Genomic DNA, 22,344 nt, shown 5'->3' with positions numbered 1-22,344 from the left:
TAGAGTATGAATATCTATATAGTGTTTGTATCTATATAGAGTATGAATATCTATATAGGGATTGTATCTATATAGAGATGAATATCTATATAGTGTTTGTATCTATAAAGAGTATGAACATCCATATAGTGTTTGTATCTATATAGAGTATGAATATCTATATAGTGTTTGTATCTATATAGAGTATGAATATCTATATAGTGTTTGTATCTATATAGAGTATAAATATTTATATAGTGTTTGTATCTATATAGAGTATGAATATCTATATAGTGTTTGTATCTATATAGAGTATGAATATCTATATAGGGATTGTATCTATATAGGGTATGAATATCTATATAGTGTTTGTATCTATATAGAGTATGAATATCTATATAGTGTTTGTATCTATATAGAGTATGAATATCTATATAGTGTTTGTATCTATGTAGAGTATGAATATCTATATAGTGTTTGTATCTATGTAGAGTATGAATATCTATATAGTGTTTGTATCTATGTAGAGTATGAATATCTATATAGTGTTTGTATCTATATAGAGTATGAATATCTATATAGTGTTTGTATCTATATAGAGTATGAATATCTATATAGTGTTTGTATCTATATAGAGTATGAATATCTATATAGTGTTTGTATCTATATAGAGTATGAATATCTATATAGTGTTTCTATAGGTATAGAGTTTATATACGTATAGATTTTAAACTTTTAAAACTCTTTAAAACTTACAAATGTATAGTACAATAAACACTGTGATGGTAGAAAGATGATAATTATGTGTACATCAGAATGATTGTTTTAAATACCAACAACTACTATTTCCGAAAGCTTGTCTCACTTCAGGCGACATGAACAGAATTACATAACTACGTCTTCTGCAAACAAAATAACATGTATAAACAAAAAATACCTGTTTGAGGACCACATTGAAGTTGATGTATACATGACTCTGACTGTGCTGTAGATTATCATTCAATTTTTTTTTATCAAATTTGTTAAATATTGTAAGTAGTTTGTATATATATATATATATATAATACAAACCAGTACAAGAGATTCTACAAGTCTGTGTATTACAAAAGTAATTTACATATTTATATATTCTTGTCATTGTGCATTTATTAAACTGATTTAGATATGAATGATGTCATATATTTCAATCTGACCTGTAAGTACTTGAATGCCTGCACTAGAGAATATCCTCTTACACATCCCTGTATGATATATCATACACAGAATAATATCAAAGACATTGGACACAAACTCTCCACCCACACTTTAATAATAACACATCACTTATCACTGAGTGCAGATTTAAGTGATTTTCAAGGGTCAAGTTAGTCTATTGGAGGATTCAACTGTTGTGGTAGTAGAACAATATACATTATAGGTCACATTGTAAGTACAATGTTAAACATGTCACACACTTCAGTACAATGTTACAGTGGTCACACACTTCAGTACAATGTTACACTGGTCACTGATCACACACTTCAGTACAATGTTACACTGGTCACACACTTCAGTACAATGTTACACTGGTCACATACTCCAGTACAATGTTACAGTGGTCACATACTTCAGTACAATGTTACACTGGTCACACACCTCAGTACAATGTTACAGTGGTCACACACTTCAGTACAATGTTACACTGATCACTGATCACACACTTCAGTACAATGTTACGCTGGTCACACACTTCAGTACAATGTTACACTGGTCACATACTTCAGTAAAATGTTACACTGATCACTGATCACACACTTCAGTACAATGTTACAGTGGTCACACACTTCAGTACAATGTTACATTGGTCACACACTTCAGTACAATGTTACACTGATCACTGATCACACACTTCAGTACAATGTTACACTGATCACACACTTCAGTACAATGTTACACTGATCACTGATCACACACTTCAGTACAATGTTACGCTGGTCACACACTTCAGTACAATGTTACACTGGTCACATACTTCAGTAAAATGTTACACTGATCACTGATCACACACTTCAGTACAATGTTACGCTGGTCACACACTTCAGTACAATGTTACACTGGTCACATACTTCAGTAAAATGTTACACTGGTCACACACTTCAGTACAATGTTACACTGGTCACATACTTCAGTACAATGTTACACTGGTCACACACTTCAGTACAATGTTACACTGGTCACACACTTCAGTACAATGTTACACTGATCACTGATCACACACTTCAGTACAATGTTACACTGGTCACATACTTCAGTAAAATGTTACACTGATCACTGATCACACACTTCAGTACAATGTTACGCTGGTCACACACTTCAGTACAATGTTACACTGGTCACATACTTCAGTAAAATGTTACACTGATCACTGATCACACACTTCAGTACAATGTTACACTGGTCACATACTTCAGTAAAATGTTACACTGGTCACATACTTCAGTACAATGTTACGCTGGTCACACACTTCAGTACAATGTTACACTGGTCACATACTTCAGTAAAATGTTACACTGATCACTGATCACACACTTCAGTACAATGTTACACTGGTCACTGATCACACACTTCAGTACAATGTTACAGTGGTCACTGATCACACACTTCAGTACAATGTTACAGTGGTCACACACTTCAGTACAATGTTACACTGGTCACTGATCACACACTTCAGTACAATGTTACAGTGGTCACACACTTCAGTACAATGTTACAGTGGTCACACACTTCAGTACAATGTTACATTGGTCACTGATCACACACTTCAGTACAATGTTACACTGGTCACTGATCACACACTTCAGTACAATGTTACAGTGGTCACACACTTCAGTACAATGTTACAGTGGTCACACACTTCAGTACAATGTTACATTGGTCACTGATCTCACACACTTCAGTACAATGTTACACTGATCACACACTTCAGTACAATGTTACACTGGTCACTGATCACACACTTCAGTACAATGTTACACTGATCAAATACTTCAGTACAATGTTACACTGGTCACTGATCACACACTTCAGTACAATGTTACACTGGTCACACACTTCAATACAATGTTACACTGGTGACTTGTCACACACTTCAGTACAATGTTACACTGGTCACACACTTCAGTACAATATTACACTGGTCACACACTTCAGTACAATGTTACACTGATCAAACACTTCAATACAATGTTACACTGATCACACACTTCAGTACAATGATACACTTGTCACACACTTCAGTACAATGTTACAGTGGTCACATACTCCAGTACAATGTTACAGTGGTCACATACTTCAGTACAATGTTACACTGGTCACACACTTCAGTACAATGTTACAGTGGTCACACACTTCAGTACAATGTTACACTGGTCACTGATCACACACTTCAGTACAATGTTACAGTGGTCACTGATCACACACTTCAGTACAATGTTACAGTGGTCACACACTTCAGTACAATGTTACACTGGTCACTGATCACACACTTCAGTACAATGTTACAGTGGTCACACACTTCAGTACAATGTTACAGTGGTCACACACTTCAGTACAATGTTACATTGGTCACTGATCACACACTTCAGTACAATGTTACCTTGATCACACACTTCAGTACAATGTTACACTGGTCACTGATCACACACTTCAGTACAATGTTACACTGATCAAATACTTCAGTACAATGTTACACTGGTCACTGATCACACACTTCAGTACAATGTTACACTGGTCACACACTTCAATACAATGTTACACTGGTGACTTGTCACACACTTCAGTACAATGTTACACTGGTCACACACTTCAGTACAATATTACACTGGTCACACACTTCAGTACAATGTTACACTGATCAAACACTTCAATACAATGTTACACTGATCACACACTTCAGTACAATGATACACTTGTCACACACTTCAGTACAATGTTACAGTGGTCACACACTTCAGTACAATGTTACACTGATCACACACTTCAGTACAATGTTACACTTGTCACACACTTCAGTACAATGTTACACTGATCACACACCTCATTACAATGTTACACTGGTCACACACTTCAGTACAATGTTACACTGGTCACACACTTCAGTACAATGTTACACTGGTGACTAGTCACACACTTCAGTGTAATGTTACATGGGTCACACACTTCAGGACAATGTTACACTGGTCACACACTACAGTACAATGTTACAGTGGTCACACACTTCAGTACAATGTTTCACTGGTCACACACTTCAGTACAATGTTACACTGATCACACACTTCAGTACAATGTTACACTGGTGACTTGTCACACACTTCAGTACAATGTTACACTGATCAAACACTTCAGTACAATGTTACACTGGTGACTTGTCACACACTTCAGTACAATGTTACACTGATCACACACTTCAGTACAATGTTACACTGATCAAACACTTCAATACAATGTTACACTGGTGACTTGTCACACACTTCAGTACAATGTTACACTGGTCACACACTTCAGAACAATGTTACACTGATCACACACTTCAGTACAATGTTACACTGGTCACACACTTCAGTACAATGTTACACTGATCAAACACTTCAGTACAATGTTACACTGGTGACTTGTCACACACTTCAGTACAATGTTACACTGGTCACACACTTCAGTACAATGTTACAGTGGTCACACACTTCAGTACAATGTTACACTGGTGACTTGTCACACACTTTAGTACAATGTTACACTGGTCACACACTTCAGTACAATGTTACACTGGTCACACACTTCAGTACAATGTTACACTGGTCACACACTTCAGTACAATGTTACACTGGTCACATACTTCAGTAAAATGTTACACTGATCACACACTTCAGTACAATGTTACACTGGTCACACACTTCAGTACGATGTTACACTGGTCACACACTTCAGTACAATATTACACTGGTCACACACTTCAGTACAATGTTACACTGGTCACTGATCACACACTTCAGTACAATGTTATACTGGTCACACACTTCAGTACAATGTTACACTGGTCACACACATATGTACAAAGTTACGCACTCTACACATTTACAATGTTACATAAGTCATGAATTTTAGTACAAATTAGTATCATATGTCACTCACATTAGAACAATGTAACCCATGTCATAATCATAAAGACACTTAAAAAAAAAACACCTGTCATAGAGACACTTCAACATACGTAACACCTGTCATAGAGACACTTCAACATAAGTAACACCTGTCATAAAGACACTTCAACATAAGTAACACCTGCCATAGACACATTGCAACATAAGTAACACTTCTTCAACATAAATAACACCTGTCATACAGACACTTCAACATAAGTAACACCTGCCATAGACACATTGCAACATAAGTAACACCTGTCATAGACACATTGCAACATAAGTAACACCTGTCATAGACACATTGCAACATAAGTAACACCTGTCATAGAGACACTTCAACATAAGTAACACCTGTCATAGACACATTGCAACATAAGTAACACCTGTCGTAGAGACACTTCTACATAAGTAACACCTGTCATAAAGACACTTCAACATAAATAACACCTGTCATACAGACACTTCAACATAAGTAACACCTGCCATAGACACATTGCAACATAAGTAACACCTGTCATAGACACATTGCAACATAAGTAACACCTGTCATAGACACATTGCAACATAAGTAACACCTGTCATAGACACAATGCAACATAAGTAACACCTGTCATAGACACATTGCAACATAAGTAACACTTGTCATAGACACATTGCAACATAAGTAACACCTGTCATAGACACATTGCAACATAAGTAACACCTGTCATAAAGACACTTCAACATAAATAACACCTGTCATAGAGACACTTCAACATAAGTAACACCTGCCATAGACACATTGCAACATAAGTAACACCTGTCATAGACACATTGCAACATAAGTAACACCTGTCATAGACACATTGCAACATAACACCTGTCATAGACACATTGCAACATAAGTAACACCTGTCATAGAGACACTTCAACATAAGTAACACCTGTCATAGACACATTGCAACATAAGTAACACCTGTCATAGACACATTGCAACATAAGTAACACCTGTCATAGACACATTGCAACATAAGTAACACCTGTCATAGACACATTGCAACATAAGTAACACCTGTCATAGAGACTCTTCTACATAAGTAACACCTGTCATAAAGACACTTCAACATAAATAACACCTGTCATACAGACACTTCAACATAAGTAACACCTGTCATAGACACATTGCAACATAACATAAATAACACCTGTCATAACACCTGTCATAGACACATTGCAACATAGAGACACTTCTACATAAGTAACACCTGTCATAGACACATTGCAACATAAGTAACACCTGTCATAGACACATTGCAACATACGTAACACCTGTCATAGAGACACTTCAACATAAGTAACACCTGTCATAGAGACACTTCAACATAAGTAACACCTGTCATAGACACATTGCAACATAAGTAACACCTGTCATAGACACATTGCAACATAAGTAACACCTGTCATAGACACATTGCAACATAAGTAACACCTGTCATAGAGACACTTCAACATAAGTAACACCTGTCATAGACACATTGCAACATAAGTAACACCTGTCATAGACACATTGCAACATAAGTAACACCTGTCATAGACACATTGCAACATAAGTAACACCTGTCATAGACACATTGCAACATAAATAACACCTGTCATAGACACATTGCAACATAAGTAACACCTGTCATAGAACACCTGTCATGAAGACATAGGTTAAGTAGCAGGAATCTGCTAATCTTAGAAAATCCTATAAATCTGAATGTAAACATCTTCTTCTTGGCTTCAGGAAAAACATCCAGAAAGTAGGTCAGATATAAGTCATACATAATCCCTAACAGGAAACAGTATGTAAAGGAGATTGTGGGAACTGTAGAAGCAATGTAAGACTTACAAAAACTCTTAGAAACATGTGACAGGGGATTTTGTGATGTTTCTAAAGGAGAATGTAATCATTCTTTTTGCTTCTGAACTTATGTTGATGTTAGAAAATAAGCAAAGTGAGAGTAAAACTCTTACTGCTTCAGATGAGAACTGCATGATTTTATCAAATTGTCTTGTTGGATGAGTTATAAGTGTTGGCTTTTTAAGAGTATTGTGGGATTTTAATGATTTGTGCATTGGTATATGTTGTTTGTGTGCAGGGGATATCGCCCTGTCACCAACCAGGGACATTTTGAGGCTCGGTCTCTGTGTAATGTCTTGTAACTACCACACTGATAAGCATACAGGAGACCCTTCACCAGCCAGTAAGAGCAAATGGGGTTAAGAGTCTTAACTAAGCACGCAGCCACTACAGCACAGAAAGGTCCATTTCTGGGTATCTATCATAGGAAGCCTCTATGATAAAACTACAAAAACTTAAATTTATGGACACACATCTTATGAAGCCATACTGTCATATATTGGAGTTATCTGGATTACCGTAGTTATCCTACAATGAGCCCAGGGAGCCAACTTTGAACCCCAGAAGGGGCTTATTACAGTGGACAATAAAATAGCTTGTTTGGAAAAAAAAACAGCAATAGATAAAGATGGGCTTATTACAAGACATGAGCTAATTACCAAATAAAGATGGTACCAGAGCTTGATCTTTCACCTCCATAATCTAAACATTTATTGTGCATTTTGCTGTTAAAATAATTGAATTGGATACAAAAATTATCACAAAAAATTGAATTGCACTACCAGTAAACAACATTTTTATGTAATAACAGTTTGCAAAAATTTCCAATTTGAAACATGTAGAAGTTCTTGCAAAAATGATGTGTAAATATTTGCCTTTTGACTGTTGTATTGTTTATCTATCTGTCTGCTTTGTCTCTCATTCTGACATTGTCAATAACATCTACAAAGCACCTGATTCTGATGTTATTTTGTTTACTGCTTACTGTCACCTGTTGTTTTTAATGTTGTTTTATTTATTGTTCAGTGGAGGAGATATGGAAGAAAGAGAGTAAGTAAAACCAATGTTGTGACCTTAGTTTAATCTGCATGTTTGTGAGCATGACCCTGAACATCACATACATCTTGTGTTTTCCCTTATGAACCGGTGTTGTTCTCTTAAATCCTAAATCTGATGATCTGGTGTTGTTTTCTATATCCCTTACCCCGATGACCAGGTGTTGTTCTCTTAAAACCTGAACCTGATGATCCTGTGTTGTTTTCTATAATCCTTAACCCGATGACCTGGTGTTGTTCTCTCAAATTTTGAACCAGATGACCTAGTTTTGTTCAGAATAGTTCTGAACCTGATGACCTGGTGTTGTGCCCTATAATCCTGAACCTGATGACCTGGTGTTGTGCCCTATAATCCTGAACCTGATGACCTGGTGTTGTGTCCTATAATCCTGAACCTGATGATCTGGTGTTGTTCCCTATAATCCTGAACCTGATGATCTGGTGTTGTGCCCTTTTATCCTGAACCTGATGATCTGGTGTTGTGCCCTATAATCCTGAACCTGATGATCTGGTGTTGTGCCCTATAATCCTGAACCTGATGATCTGGTGTTGTGCCCTATAATCCTGAACCTGATGACCAGGTGTTGTGTCCTATAATCCTGAACCTGATGATCTGGTGTTGTGCCCAATAATCCTGAACCTGATGACCTGGTGTTGTGTCCTATAATCCTGAACCTGATGACCAGGTGTTGTGTCCTATAATCCTGAACCTGTTGATCTGGTGATGTGTCCTATAATCCTGAACCAGATGATCTGGTGTTGTTCCCTATAATCCTGAACCTGATGATCTGGTGTTGTACCCTTTTATCCTGAACCTGATGACCTGGTGTTGTGCCCTATAATCCTGAACCTGATGACCTGGTGTTGTGCCCTTTTATCCTGAACCTGATGATCTGGTGTTGTGCCCTTTTATCCTGAACCTGATGATCTGGTGTTGTGCCCTTTTATCCTGAACCTGATGACCTGGTGTTGTGCCCTATAATCCTGAACCTGATGACCTGGTGTTGTGCCCTTTTATCCTGAACCTGATGATCTGGTGTTGTGCCCTTTTATCCTGAACCTGATGATCTGGTGTTGTGCCCTTTTATCCTGAACCTGATGATCTGGTGTTGTGCCCAATAATCCTGAACCTGATGACCTGGTGTTGTGTCCTATAATCCTGAACCTGATGACCAGGTGTTGTGTCCTATAATCCTGAACCTGTTGATCTGGTGATGTGTCCTATAATCCTGAACCAGATGATCTGGTGTTGTTCCCTATAATCCTGAACCTGATGATCTGGTGTTGTACCCTTTTATCCTGAACCTGATGACCTGGTGTTGTGCCCTATAATCCTGAACCTGATGACCTGGTGTTGTGCCCTTTTATCCTGAACCTGATGATCTGGTGTTGTGCCCTTTTATCCTGAACCTGATGATCTGGTGTTGTGCCCTTTTATCCTGAACCTGATGACCTGGTGTTGTGCCCTTTTATCCTGAACCTGATGATCTGGTGTTGTGCCCTTTTATCCTGAACCTGATGATCTGGTGTTGTACCCTTTTATCCTGAACCTGATGACCTGGTGTTGTGCCCTATAATCCTGAACCTGATGACCTGGTGTTGTGCCCTTTTATCCTGAACCTGATGATCTGGTGTTGTGCCCTTTTATCCTGAACCTGATGACCTGGTGTTGTGCCCTATATCCTGAACCTGATGACCTGGTGTTGTGTCCTATAATCCTGAACCTGATGATCTGGTGTTGTGCCCTATAATCCTGAACCTGATGATCTGGTGTTGTGTCCTATATCCTGAACCTGATGACCTGGTGTTGTGTCCAGTAATCATGCCCTTTATGCCTGGATCAAAACGATCCTAATAATCTGAATCTGTAACCTGGTAACGTTGCTTTTGTTTACCCTTAATGTTTTAATGTCTTCTAGATGCAAGGATTTATAATTTGCCTTTTTATCATATTTATCGAAATAAATTATATAGTGTTGTAAGACATCCTTTGTAATTTTATGAATTTTAACCCAGAACTGTATTGATGCACATTAATAATTCTGATTTTGAAGAATCTGAAGTTAAAATCAGAGCTACATCATTTGCAGTCAGAATAAGACTTTGTGCAAGTCCATTGAAAAATCAAAGTTGTCAATCTATAAATAGATATCAGGTGTTGTAATCAAACAGAAATCCTACAGATTTACATGGTAAAGCAAAAATAAACCACAAGACAGGAGACACAGGAAGGTTGTCACAGTGTAATTTCAGTTAATTTATACTGGTAATATTGCTGCCTGACAGGTGATTATGTAAATAATTCCAGGTTTGTGCATTTTACGAATTTACAGTTTTTACTGTTTTCCTGGTATAGAAAGTAACCTTTGATCCCGTTTACAGCTTTAACCAGGATATTGTTGAAGACAGATGATTGTAGATTATAAATCCTGATACAGTAAATTATCTTGCTTTGTAAGTGAGTTGGATAAGTATGGTTAATAATTTAACGAAATATGATTTGTGGTTTTCTTAAATGGGAACTCATTTCCTTAATTTCCTGTAATCATAACATGAAACATTGTACACAATCATATGTTTGGACATGTGGTGTTGTATCTATGTGATTTTTTTTTACCATATTTATAATTCTGATAAAATTTGTTCTTTTTTTTTTATTTAATTTGGGAATATATACAATTTTACAAAATAGGATGTGGTTTTCTTAGATTTAGAATATGGTTATAAGTTTTGTTATGATAACTATTTAGTAGGTATATTCTGTATCTGAATAGCATGATGTATTGAAGTAGAGTTATGTGTACATATACTTAATACTAAAACATGTAATATATTATGTACTTAACAATGAGAACATCACAGAAATAAATAAAGTAGATGTAACTAACAACCTGGGAGAATTACTTACCTGAAAGGACTTTTAACTTGTGTATCGTCAGTGTTCATTTATAAAGGTCTTTGTTTAGTCAAGGGCATCCATGCCTCATTTTGATTTTTTTTTCTGATGGGTAGATATAATTTAGATAAAATTACAATAGTCTTATTTGGCTGTTGACTTCAGCCTGTGTATCTTACTTATGTAAAATACTTACATGATAGGTAGGCTAACAAATTTGGGTTGATGTTGTAGAAGTCTGATGATAAATCGTTGCCTGATTTTATAACTGTTTTGATTCTGTCGTTTGTAATGTACCTGAGGCACAAGTTTGCTATGGGTAAGTAAAGATGGTTAGATAACACAATGGTATTGATTTGAAAAATTCCTATTTGTGAGTTATCGGAGACACACAGGATATTGAATGAAACTGAACCATACAGCCATTTGTCCCTCTTAGACTCTTCTGATTTCCTTTACTATGTTAAAAATCCTATGAGAAATTATGAAAATCAGTGAACACAAATTATAGAATATATAACGTTGGAGTGTATGTGCCGTCCAATAATCCAATCAGTCTGGTATCTTTTAGATAATACATGATTTTATTAAAAGAATCATGAAATTTCTTTGTGCACTCTAAGCTGGTGGCATGGTAAACTATAGACATGTTGTTTTATTTGTCATGGAGAAAATTTGGGGAACTGTATGCATAAACTCAACTTCTTGAATTTAATCTAAAGGTTAGCTCAAAGTATAACTGTAGTGTAGGTCACAGGAAAGTGTATAGGGTCACAGTGACCTACATTTGCTATATTGACGTGGTCCTACTAAGGGCCTACCTGTCAGCTAACCAGAGCAGCTATGTCGCCAGTCGTTGTAGTAGGTTTTGATATATTCAACCACACAACTAGAACTGATGAGACTTTTAACAAAGAGACTACATATCCTGTTGGTTTTTTTTAAAAATATTTACATGACTTTGATGTTATCAGGTTGTGTATACAGTATATTTTGATTGCCTTTGTGTAGTATTGTTTATGATTGAAATTCTGATTTAATTGAAGGATTAAACCAGAATAAATACTGTAAAGAGTTGATGTAAGATATTTACAGACATGTTTACTACAGCTGCAGGGTTTCCTGTGTATACGCGACACCAAGAGGCCTGAGAGAGACATGCACTTTAAAAAAGTAAAAAAAACCATTAGATCCCTGCATGGCTTGCCTCCTTGTCCCCCACTCCCCCAAAGAGTCAAACCATCTAATTTTTACTGTATAATTGTATTCTTAATATTAATTATGTTATGAGAACTATACAGCACTTTCCCATCCCCCTCCACTCCCAACACACATTGTGATCTTTTTATATTCTATGTATAATTGATTGATCCTTTAACATTAGAGGTCCTCCCCCCCCATTTCCATCTTACACACATGTCCACTTAACAATCACTTTCTGTTGGTGTAATATAATAATAAAAATACACAATATTATTATTACAATCAACCACCATCAATGGTCACACTTATTGGGCTCTCCGAAATCCAAGTCCACTTCCCTGTTCTATCATTGAAAGTGTTACCGTACTTCCTCCATTGAGATCTTGAGATATCCTTCATAGTTTTTAGAAGACCTTGACATTCACAGCAGCCCGAAAAAAAAATTACTGAAATACTCAAAGATCACTATACCTTTTAAGTAACGTTGAATCTTTACCATATGACCTTGAGAAACTTTGAGGAACTTTTTATCCAGTAAGTAGTTGTAATCTTGCACATAATTTTTTTTTTCTTTTCCTTTTTTTTTTTAGTTAAGAAGAAGTTTTTAGCTAAACTTAAAGATAATGTGATTTCCTCTGAGGATATTTGGGCCACCAGACATTGATCACAGCATCAGATTTCTTCTCAGCAGTAGTGAACCAGCTAACAGGTTTTTAAACCTCAGTAAATTCCCCCATGGTATCAAGATGGTATCTGTGTGTAGACTGGAGATAATATGTTAATGTTTTACATAAATAACTAGATGTGATCACAAGTTGAAGAATTTTGTTGTCTTCTGTGCATGTACTAACATTTTAAAACAGGGTTTCCTTAGGTGAAGAAAGATTTAAAGTTACTCACATGAATTTCCTTTTAGTCTGTGATTCAAGCTGTGTTTTCTACAAATGTTTTCACTTGATAAAATTCCCCTCCCCTTCCAGTGTCCCTTTGTATCATCCCTCTCATAGCTTCTCCTCCCTTTTTTCTCCCTACATTCCTCTTTCATCCTATAACCCTTTTCCATTCTCTTAACATGTCCTCAACTTTTCCTGACTTCCTCTTCAATCCTTCTAATACTCCTTCCTAACATTCCTCCCCTGATAAGATACACTTCCCTGCTCCTAAGGTACACCCCCCACCCCACCCCCACCCCACAATATGCCCTCCCCTCCTGACATACTGTTCCCTCCTAATATGCCCTTCTATCCTGACCCCTCCTGACATACTGACACACCATTCCCTCCTAATATGCCCTTCTATCCTGACCCCTCCTGACATACTGACACACCATTCCCTCCTAATATGTCCTTCTATCCTGATCCCTCCTGACATACTGACACACCATTCCCTCCTAATATGCCCTTCTATCCTGACCCCTCCTGACATACTGACACACCATTCCCTCCTAATATGCCCTTCTATCCTGATCCCTCCTGACATACTGACACACCATTCCCTCCTAATATGCCCTTCTATCCTGACCCCTCCTGATATACTGACACACCATTCCCTTCAAATATGTCCTTCTATCCTGACCCCTCCTGACATACTGACACACCATTCCCTCCAAATATGCCCTTCTATCCTGACCCCTCCTGACATACTGACACACCATTCCTTTCAAATATGCCCTTCTATCCTGACCCCTCCTGACATACTGACACACCATTCCCTTCAAATATGCCCTTCTATCCTGACCCCTCCTGACATACTGACACACCATTCCCTTCAAATATGCCCTCCCCTCCTGACATACTGACACACCATTCCCTTCAAATATGCCCTCCCCTCCTGACATACTGACACACCATTCCCTTCAAATATGCCCTCCCCTCCTGACATACTGACACACCATTCCCTTCAAATATGCCCTCCCCTCCTGACATACTGACACACCATTCCCTCCTAATATGCCCTCCCTTCCTAACATTATGATCTTTCTTATATTCCCTCCCCTTGTAACATTTTGCCCTCTTCTTACATTCCTTCACCTCCTAACATTTTGCCCTCTTCTTACATTCCTTCACCTCCTAACATATCTTGTTTCCATTTTTCTTCTTCCACTTACTTCATATACACACCTGTACTCAACCTAATATTCCATTCCCTCCTGCTTGAATTTTGCCAGTGAAGCACTGCCAAATCATTCATTCTTAAAAATCACCATCATTAATTTTTTTCTACAAATTCCTAACTGATCTAAATTATCATTATTACAACAGTCTTAATGACCCGTCAACATATAAAAAGTCATTAGGGCCATCAACCGGTAAAACACACCACGATTCAAATGATCCGCATTAATTTATTAGAGATTCCTGATAAGTTGATTTACACGGCTGTAGGTAGTCAGTGTAATAATCAACCAACAGATCTGTAGGTGAGGTGAAGATTCACATCAGTGTGTTGAGAGGAAATTGTCTATGTTTATACAGTCTGTTGATAAAAGTATTGAATTGCATTTTTTCATGTCTTTGCACCAACATCAGACAAGTTCATGATATAAACAGTCAGACAGATGGTTTGGATGTGAAAGACTTAGGCATGTGTAGCAAGGTTTCTTCACTGAAAACAAGTAAGAAGTGTAGTAGCAGTTTTCTGTGAAAGATTTTTGATTCAAAGTCAATGAAAGTGAACAGCAGTGCCTTAATGTGTTATGTCTATAGGTATGGCGTATTGAAGGATACGTGATCCCTCAAGACCTTAATAATCCTTCAGGAAGATAAATTCTGTGAATCCATGGCACCAAAATCAGGATACTTTGGCAGTGATTGAATAAGAATATCTACCACAGCTGTATGCTGGCGTTGTGTGTAATGTATTCTGGATGTACATCATTAGAGGTGATAGGTTCTAGCCCCCTCCCTCCTCTACATAATCTATTTATAGTGTGTGTGCCCAGGACTTTGTGCCCTCTCTCCTCAACACCCCACCCCACCCCTACATATTTATATAGTCCTTTCCCCCCTACACCCTACCATCTATAGTCTATATAGTAAGAGTGCCTCCTCTCCTCTATACCCACCCCCAACCCCCAACCCCCACATGATTCATATAGTGACCCCTTCTCCATTTTCTCCTATACTGTTTCCACCATCCCCAGCCCTGCATAGTTTATATTAGGTCTGTTCTTTCTTTTCAGCTTACAACCCCAACCCCCTCACAGCCTATATAATATATATAACCCACCCCTCACAGCCTATATAATATATATATAAATATATATAATGATGACAGAGTCCATGCAGTCTTAACCCCCTCCCTACCTCCCTACCCCCACACCTCACCATCCCTACCCCACACCTCACCTCCCTACCCCCACACCTCACCATCCCTACCCCACACCTCACCTCCCTACCCCCACACCTCACCATCCCACACCCACATTCTATAACAGTTATGAGATTGTCCTCTACTAGCCCCCTCCCCCTCTCCCCACCCTACACTGTCTACATATAGTGATGTGGGTGTCCAGTGCTAACCCCCTCTCCCTACCTCCCCACCCCCACACCTCACCTTCCCAACCCCACACCCACATTCTATAACAGTTATGAGATTGGCCTCTACTAGCCCCTTCCCCTCTCCCCACCCTACACTGTCTACATATAGTGATATGGGTGTCCAGTGCTTGCCCCCTCCCACTACCTCCCCACCCCCACATATAAAAAAGCCCAGTACTAGCCTCTCTCCCCACTCTCTTCCTCATCCCTTACAGCCTAAGTTAGCCCTGAAAAATCCACCTCTACAGGACCACTTATATTGAGATACATCATAATTCTGTGTGTTATCCAAACAAACTGCCCTAGTGCCAGCTGCTGATGTTACCACGGGATGTTTGTTGGTGACCTATGTGTCTGAAACCTCCCTATGATAATGGAGTATAATGATAGATAGGAATGCACGTCCCAATAACTAACCAATCTATGTCTGTACTGCACTGTTATATTGACATCTAGTATGTCAGTCCTTTATACAGCCCTATGAAATTAACCTTTTGTGTGAAGTGGCTACGAATTGAATTTCTAAAATAAATTCTTTTCATGAGAATTCAAGTTCCATACAGGTTTTTGGAGTTTTTAGTATATTTGTAATAATTATTTGGCGAAGTTTTAATGAACATCTGTAAGATGAAATTTCATATACAGATATGTTAGATATAATGTTATGTTAAGTAATATTAAAAGGCAATAACATACAGGTGATTAAAGATAATGCAAAGATAATGTAAAATAAAACTAAATATACAGAGATATGTAAAATAAAACTAAATACAGAGATATGTAAAATAAAACCAAATACAGAGATATGTAAAATAAAACTAAATACAGAGATATGTAAAATAAAACCAAATACAGAGATATGTAAAATGAAACCAAATACAGAGATATGTAAAATAAAACTAAATACAGAGATGTGTAAGATAAATCTCCATATAGAGATATGTAAGACATAACTACATATGTGAGATAAAACCGGGCACAGTAAAATGGTGTAAGATACATTCATATTACAATATGTGCATGGGGATACAAATTCCAGTAATAAGTTTTTAAAGAATGAATAAAATAAAAATGAATATCTGAAAAAACAACTTCATACAAATGTGATACATACATAAATGGAGAGGGAGGGAGGCATTTTTCTAGCTCTTCTGGTTGGGACTGATTCACATCAACTCCGGCTATCTAACATGTTATATTTGTGAAGGATTGAAGATTGTAAAAATTTCCATTTATCTTTTTGTCTTAGCCCAGGTGTGTACCTTTCTAGATATTGGTCACTGACACTTTGACAGCAGCTGCTTGTGTTATCTTTAAGATTAAATTTGTATGCACACTCTGGTAATGTACTTTATAACAGATATGTGATGCATTACTTTGATACATTACACTAAAGAAGATCAGAGGTCAACAACAAACTAATTTTCCTAAAGTGAAGTGTTGAGTGTCCAGCTGGAAGCTGCGATTTCCCTGGTTTGAGCCAGAGCACAAACATATGTTGATATTTTAATGAAATATTATCAGTTACAAACAATAAGAGAGAATGGTACTTAGTAAGGTACAAATTGATCAAGAGGCACATTATAGTGTTAATGCTATATTGTGGCCCTGTAATAAGCCCACCCACAGCCAAAAATGATGAGTTTGCTTAAGGATGAATACAATGGTAAGAAGTGGTACAGAAGTCCATTATTCTATCATTATGTGGTAATACAGTGAGGTTGAAGTATTTTTCTCAGTGAAATGTTGTACACATCCCTTTCGTTTCCCATGGTTGTTTACACCACTAATCATTTGACAAAATATTTTTCCTGGATATTCTCTCTTATTTCATCAGGATTTGATTCCAGCTCACACGGTAATTATAAACTGAACATTTATAGGATTATCAATAATTGTGTTTTAATGGAATGATCATTGATCATTAAGTTATGATTAATTAAATTATATTAAAACCTGCCTTAGATGGAAGTAGTGTTGAACAAATACCTGTTGATAAAGACCATCTATAGTTAACAAATTCCAGTCAATAAAGACCACCAGAATTTATTTTATGTCTATCAAGACCACCTGAATTTAAAATAAATACCTGTCAATAAAGGCCATCTGAATTTAACAAATACCAGTTAATAAAGACCACTTATAGTTGACAAATACCTGTCAATAAAGGCCACCAGACTTTTCTTTTATCTGTCTATCAAGACCACCTGAATTAAAAAAAATACCTGTCAATAAATGCCACCTGAACTTAACAAATACCTGTTGATAAAGACCACTTAAAGTCAACAAATACCAGTCAATAAAGACCACCATTTTTTTCCCCGTCTATCAAGACCACCTGAATTCTACAAATACCTGTCAATAAAGGTCACATTGTTTTTTCTGATTATCAAGACCACCTGAATTGAACAAATACCTGTCTATCAAAGCCACCAGTTTTGGGTCACAATGTTGTATTAATCATAGTAATTGAACCTCTATATGAAGACTTCTGGCTTATAAAGGCCACTTTTATCTGCTCCTTATTACAGTCTTTATAGACGGGTTTGACTGTGTTACTGATCATTTCTTGTGTTTTTGTTGGATTTTATATAAGTCATCAGTAAAAAATGAGGAACTCATGGGGTTAAGGTAGGGAAGATATGGTACACATGTTTAGTGATGTTTGGGGAAAGTTGATAAAGTTGTGGATGGTGGAAAAGATAGCAAAGATGATCTACCACACGCTGTAATAGACTGACTGAGATAAGCTTACAGGAACTCTACTTGTCTGTAAACTTGTGCAGATATTTTTCATCTTGAATACTTATCAAGGATGAAGTAAGAAACACTGTTATGAAGGGAAGCTCACTTTGGTTGGGATTTGTGATTACTAGTTGAGTAGGAAACAGTATGTTGGTAGCTTGACAGTTTTGGCTGATAGGTCAGAATTTGTTGAATGTTAAGGGAAAGTCCTGTAGATCGCTAACTTCACTTCGTGTTACTTGTATGGAGATGGTGTTACTTTTGTAATGATCATGCTACTAAAGAAGAGATGGTGTTACCTGTGTAGAGATGGTACTACTTTTGTAGGGATGGTTTTACTTGTGCAAAGATGCTGAGATGTTATTTGTGTAGAAATTGTGTTACTTGTGTAATGACCATGTTACTTATGAAGATGGTGTTACTTTTGGGGATGGTGTTGCTTGTAAAGGGAAGGTGTCACTTATGTATGGATGAAGTTACTAGAAAAGAGATGGTGTTACTATGTAGTAATGGTGCTACATGTGTCCAGATGTTGCTACTTGTGTAGAGATGGTGTTACCTGTATAGAGAAGCTATTCTTGTTAAGAGATGCTGTTTCTTGTGTAGTAATGGTGTTACTTGTGTAGTGATGGTGTTATTTGTGTAGTGCTGGTGTTATTTGTGTAGTGATGGTGCTACATATGAGATGGTGTCATTTATGTAGAGATGGTGTCATTTGTGTGGAGATAGTGCTCCATGTATTGAGCTGTATAGAATGACATCACTTGTTTATAGATAGTGTTACTTCTGTCAAGATGGTGCAACCTCTTTTTCAGGACGAGTCAGAATTAGTTCTCTCAATTTTCACACTGAAATCTATTTTTCTGAATCGAAGTCAGTATATACGGTTTTCTGGAGTACATTTTCACAAACATACAAAATGTATAACCTACAGAACTACATAGTTAAAAACTCCTAAATATTTGTGTCACATCTAAATACATTTAACACTTCATTTGTGTTGAAGTCATATTGTTGACATAAGGGAGACAACTCTTTCATGTCTCTGAGAGCTTGCTTGTCAGAACTGTATTTTGTTATTACAAAATTAAAATTTATGTATTTTGTGAGTAATATTATACAAGTATGACTTCTTTCTATGGTAGATATGACCAGTTTGATAAATAGATTAATGATGCCAGCCAAGAGCTCTTAAGTTCTTCAATTTCTTAATTGAATTTGCTTTCCAACCTATATCATTATGTGACCTCTATAAACTTGTATTGGTAAGTTTCTTCACTAAGTCCTTGGGCCTACCTTGTTAACCTCCAATAACCTTATTTATGATTTTATCATCCAACGTAAAAGTGTGTATTAGTCTGCAGGCATCCAAGTAAGATTACTGTAAAAGTTGTCCTTTCATTGGACAAAATTTTCACAATATAAGTAAATTTGAAAATTTTGTGGTATCAATTTTTTTCAATGTGCAGAAATATGAAATTTTCCAGAACAGGTTCTATGGTTCCACATTGTCAGGCAAATTTCACCTTTACAAGTTAGTGATATTCATATTTTTAAAGTTATATTTGCAGTTTTTAACCAAATTCATAAATTTTCAATACCTTTAACTCACTAGGAGAGCTCCTGTAAAGAGTATGTAGATGGAGCATGAAATACATTGATTTGGTAAATATGTACCAGATAATCTATATTAGACTCAATTTTCTGGGAACTGTCTTTCATGGTTTCCAACAAAGTAACCTAACATTTTTTCAGGGGTCAGTTATCATTTAACTCAACATCTGATTCGCCATGATTTTTTAAAAATACTAATAAGTAATGTCCTCAGTTGAGTTAATTGTTTATGATCTTGTGTGCAATATTCAGTAGGCCTCCCCTTCTCTCTTTTGGATACGCCTATGCGAGAGGCTGAATCTGGAGTTTACTCCCTTGATTTATCAATCAATTAATATTTTTCACACTATTCTCAGAAATAATTTTTTAAATACTCCGTCAATACAAAGTACCTTTGGATGCCGTAATTATTACTCCAATTTATACATTTATATTTGACAGTAAAACAAATTTGCATCAAATAAGACTATTCCAAGTAAAAGTAAATTCTAACGGTCATTTTGTGTCTGGCTATAGTCATAGATAATGGTTGTATCTATATTATATATGGCTGATAATATCTACAGATTGTTTATGCTTGTGTCTGTGATGACAACCTTGTTGAGAGTGTATCTGGTAACTTATTTGAATGTGTCCCACACAGGAAATGTCCCCTTCTTTCCCTTGGTTCATCAGAACTCTAGACTTCCTGTCAGTAATGATACACATCAGGTTACAGTGTGAGATAAATAGAATGTACATCACTGTATCTACAGAGGACAACATTTACTAGGATTGACTACAGCAGAGAACCTCTGTATAAAGAACACTTTTTTTATTAGGTAACTGACTCAAAGTCTCAAGTAACCTATTGCAATTGTCTTTTGTCCGTTGTTGTGTCTCATGCATCCATGAATACTACACATTTTTCGACTTCTTATCAAAAACATCTGATTCCATTTTAATAAAATTTCGCAAAACTTTCCATAGTAAAAAATAAACCAACATGATATGGTTCCAACTCCCTAAGGACCTTCAAGATGGACAGAAAGTTTGAAAATTTTCTGCTCATGATTCAGATATGATAGAATCAAATTATCTTCATAAATGGAAGTGTTTTATGGTGCTTTACACCAAAATTGTGAATTTCATGACCCCAGGTTCTCACATTCCACTGAGAAAGGGGTAAAGTTTACTGTAGTTTATGTTGCAGAGTTACATTTTTTAATATAATTTGTTAAATTTTGGTTGGAAATAATTAGATGCCAGTTTGATGGTATGCAGATATTGGCTCTAACTGTCCCCAGGGGCAGATTGGTGGGACCAAAAATGTACTTTACCAAAAATGGGGATGTCATGTTCATGTTCTCTCATTTCCCTCAAAGGAGGGGTTAAGATTTGCTGTGTTTTATGGGAACAAATTGTATTTTTTTAGTATAAATTGTTAAAACTCCAACCAGGGTTATTTAAGGCAGGGTCTCCACATAGGAGCTGATGGCTACCTCATTGAACTACACCCATGATGTCTGTTACATGCCATCCACAGTAATTGTAGTTACCATGGTATTTCACTAGGAACATAATTCTTTTTTTTTTATTATTAAGAATTAACAACATGGTATTGAAGTGAATGTTATGCACAAGTTACATTTGCGTTACATGTAACAGTGTTGTTCCAGCACAATATGATATCTCTGTTTGGAGGTCACCTTTTTATATCCCACACTAAAATATCTTACCTCTATACAGAGGTCATCTGTTTATTTAAAAAAATATGATATGATATGGTTGTACAAAATTTACCTTTTCATAGCACACAATGAAATGTGGAACCAGTACAATGTGGTACCTCTGTACAGAGGTCACCTTTTTATATCACACGATAAAATATGTAATCTCCGTACAGAGGTCATTTGTTTATACTACAGAATAAAATGTGATACCTCTCTACATGGGTCACCTGTATATATTACACAATATAATATGGGAACTATTGAGGTCATCAGTTTACATTACACAATATATAATGTGGTACATCTCTATATGGGTCACCTGTATATATCACACCATACAATGTGATACCTCAACAAAGGACAACTGTTTATATTATGCAATGAAATGTTGTCCCTCTGTACAGAGGTTACCTTTATATATCACACCATACAATGTGACACCTCAACAAAGGACACCTGTTTATATTACACAAAGAAATGTTGTCCCTCTATACAGAGGTCACCTGTATATATTATGAAATACAGTGATACTTCTACAGAGG

General features: G+C 36.6%; 1 protein-coding gene across 4 annotated transcripts in view; it reads left to right on the top strand.

The window, feature by feature from the left end:
- LOC132560848 (FYN-binding protein 1-like) overlaps positions 1–22,344 on the top strand; it is a 56,328-nt gene that overhangs the window by 992 nt on the left and 32,992 nt on the right. For 3 of the 4 annotated variants that reach the window (XM_060225563.1, XM_060225547.1, XM_060225571.1), the window contains exon 2: positions 8,065–8,088. The exons of the other annotated variant lie outside the window; for it this stretch is intronic. In XM_060225563.1, coding sequence (XP_060081546.1) covers positions 8,065–8,088 — 24 coding nt within the window. The remainder of the gene's footprint in view (positions 1–8,064; positions 8,089–22,344) is intronic. 4 annotated transcript variants of the gene reach the window in all.

This window comes from Ylistrum balloti, unplaced genomic scaffold (genome assembly GCF_031769215.1).
Source record: "Ylistrum balloti isolate Yb309-2 unplaced genomic scaffold, AGI_CSIRO_Ybal_v1 Utg369668, whole genome shotgun sequence".
Classification (NCBI taxonomy): Eukaryota; Metazoa; Mollusca; class Bivalvia; order Pectinida; family Pectinidae; genus Ylistrum; species Ylistrum balloti.
This window is presented reverse-complemented; position numbering and strand designations above follow the sequence as displayed.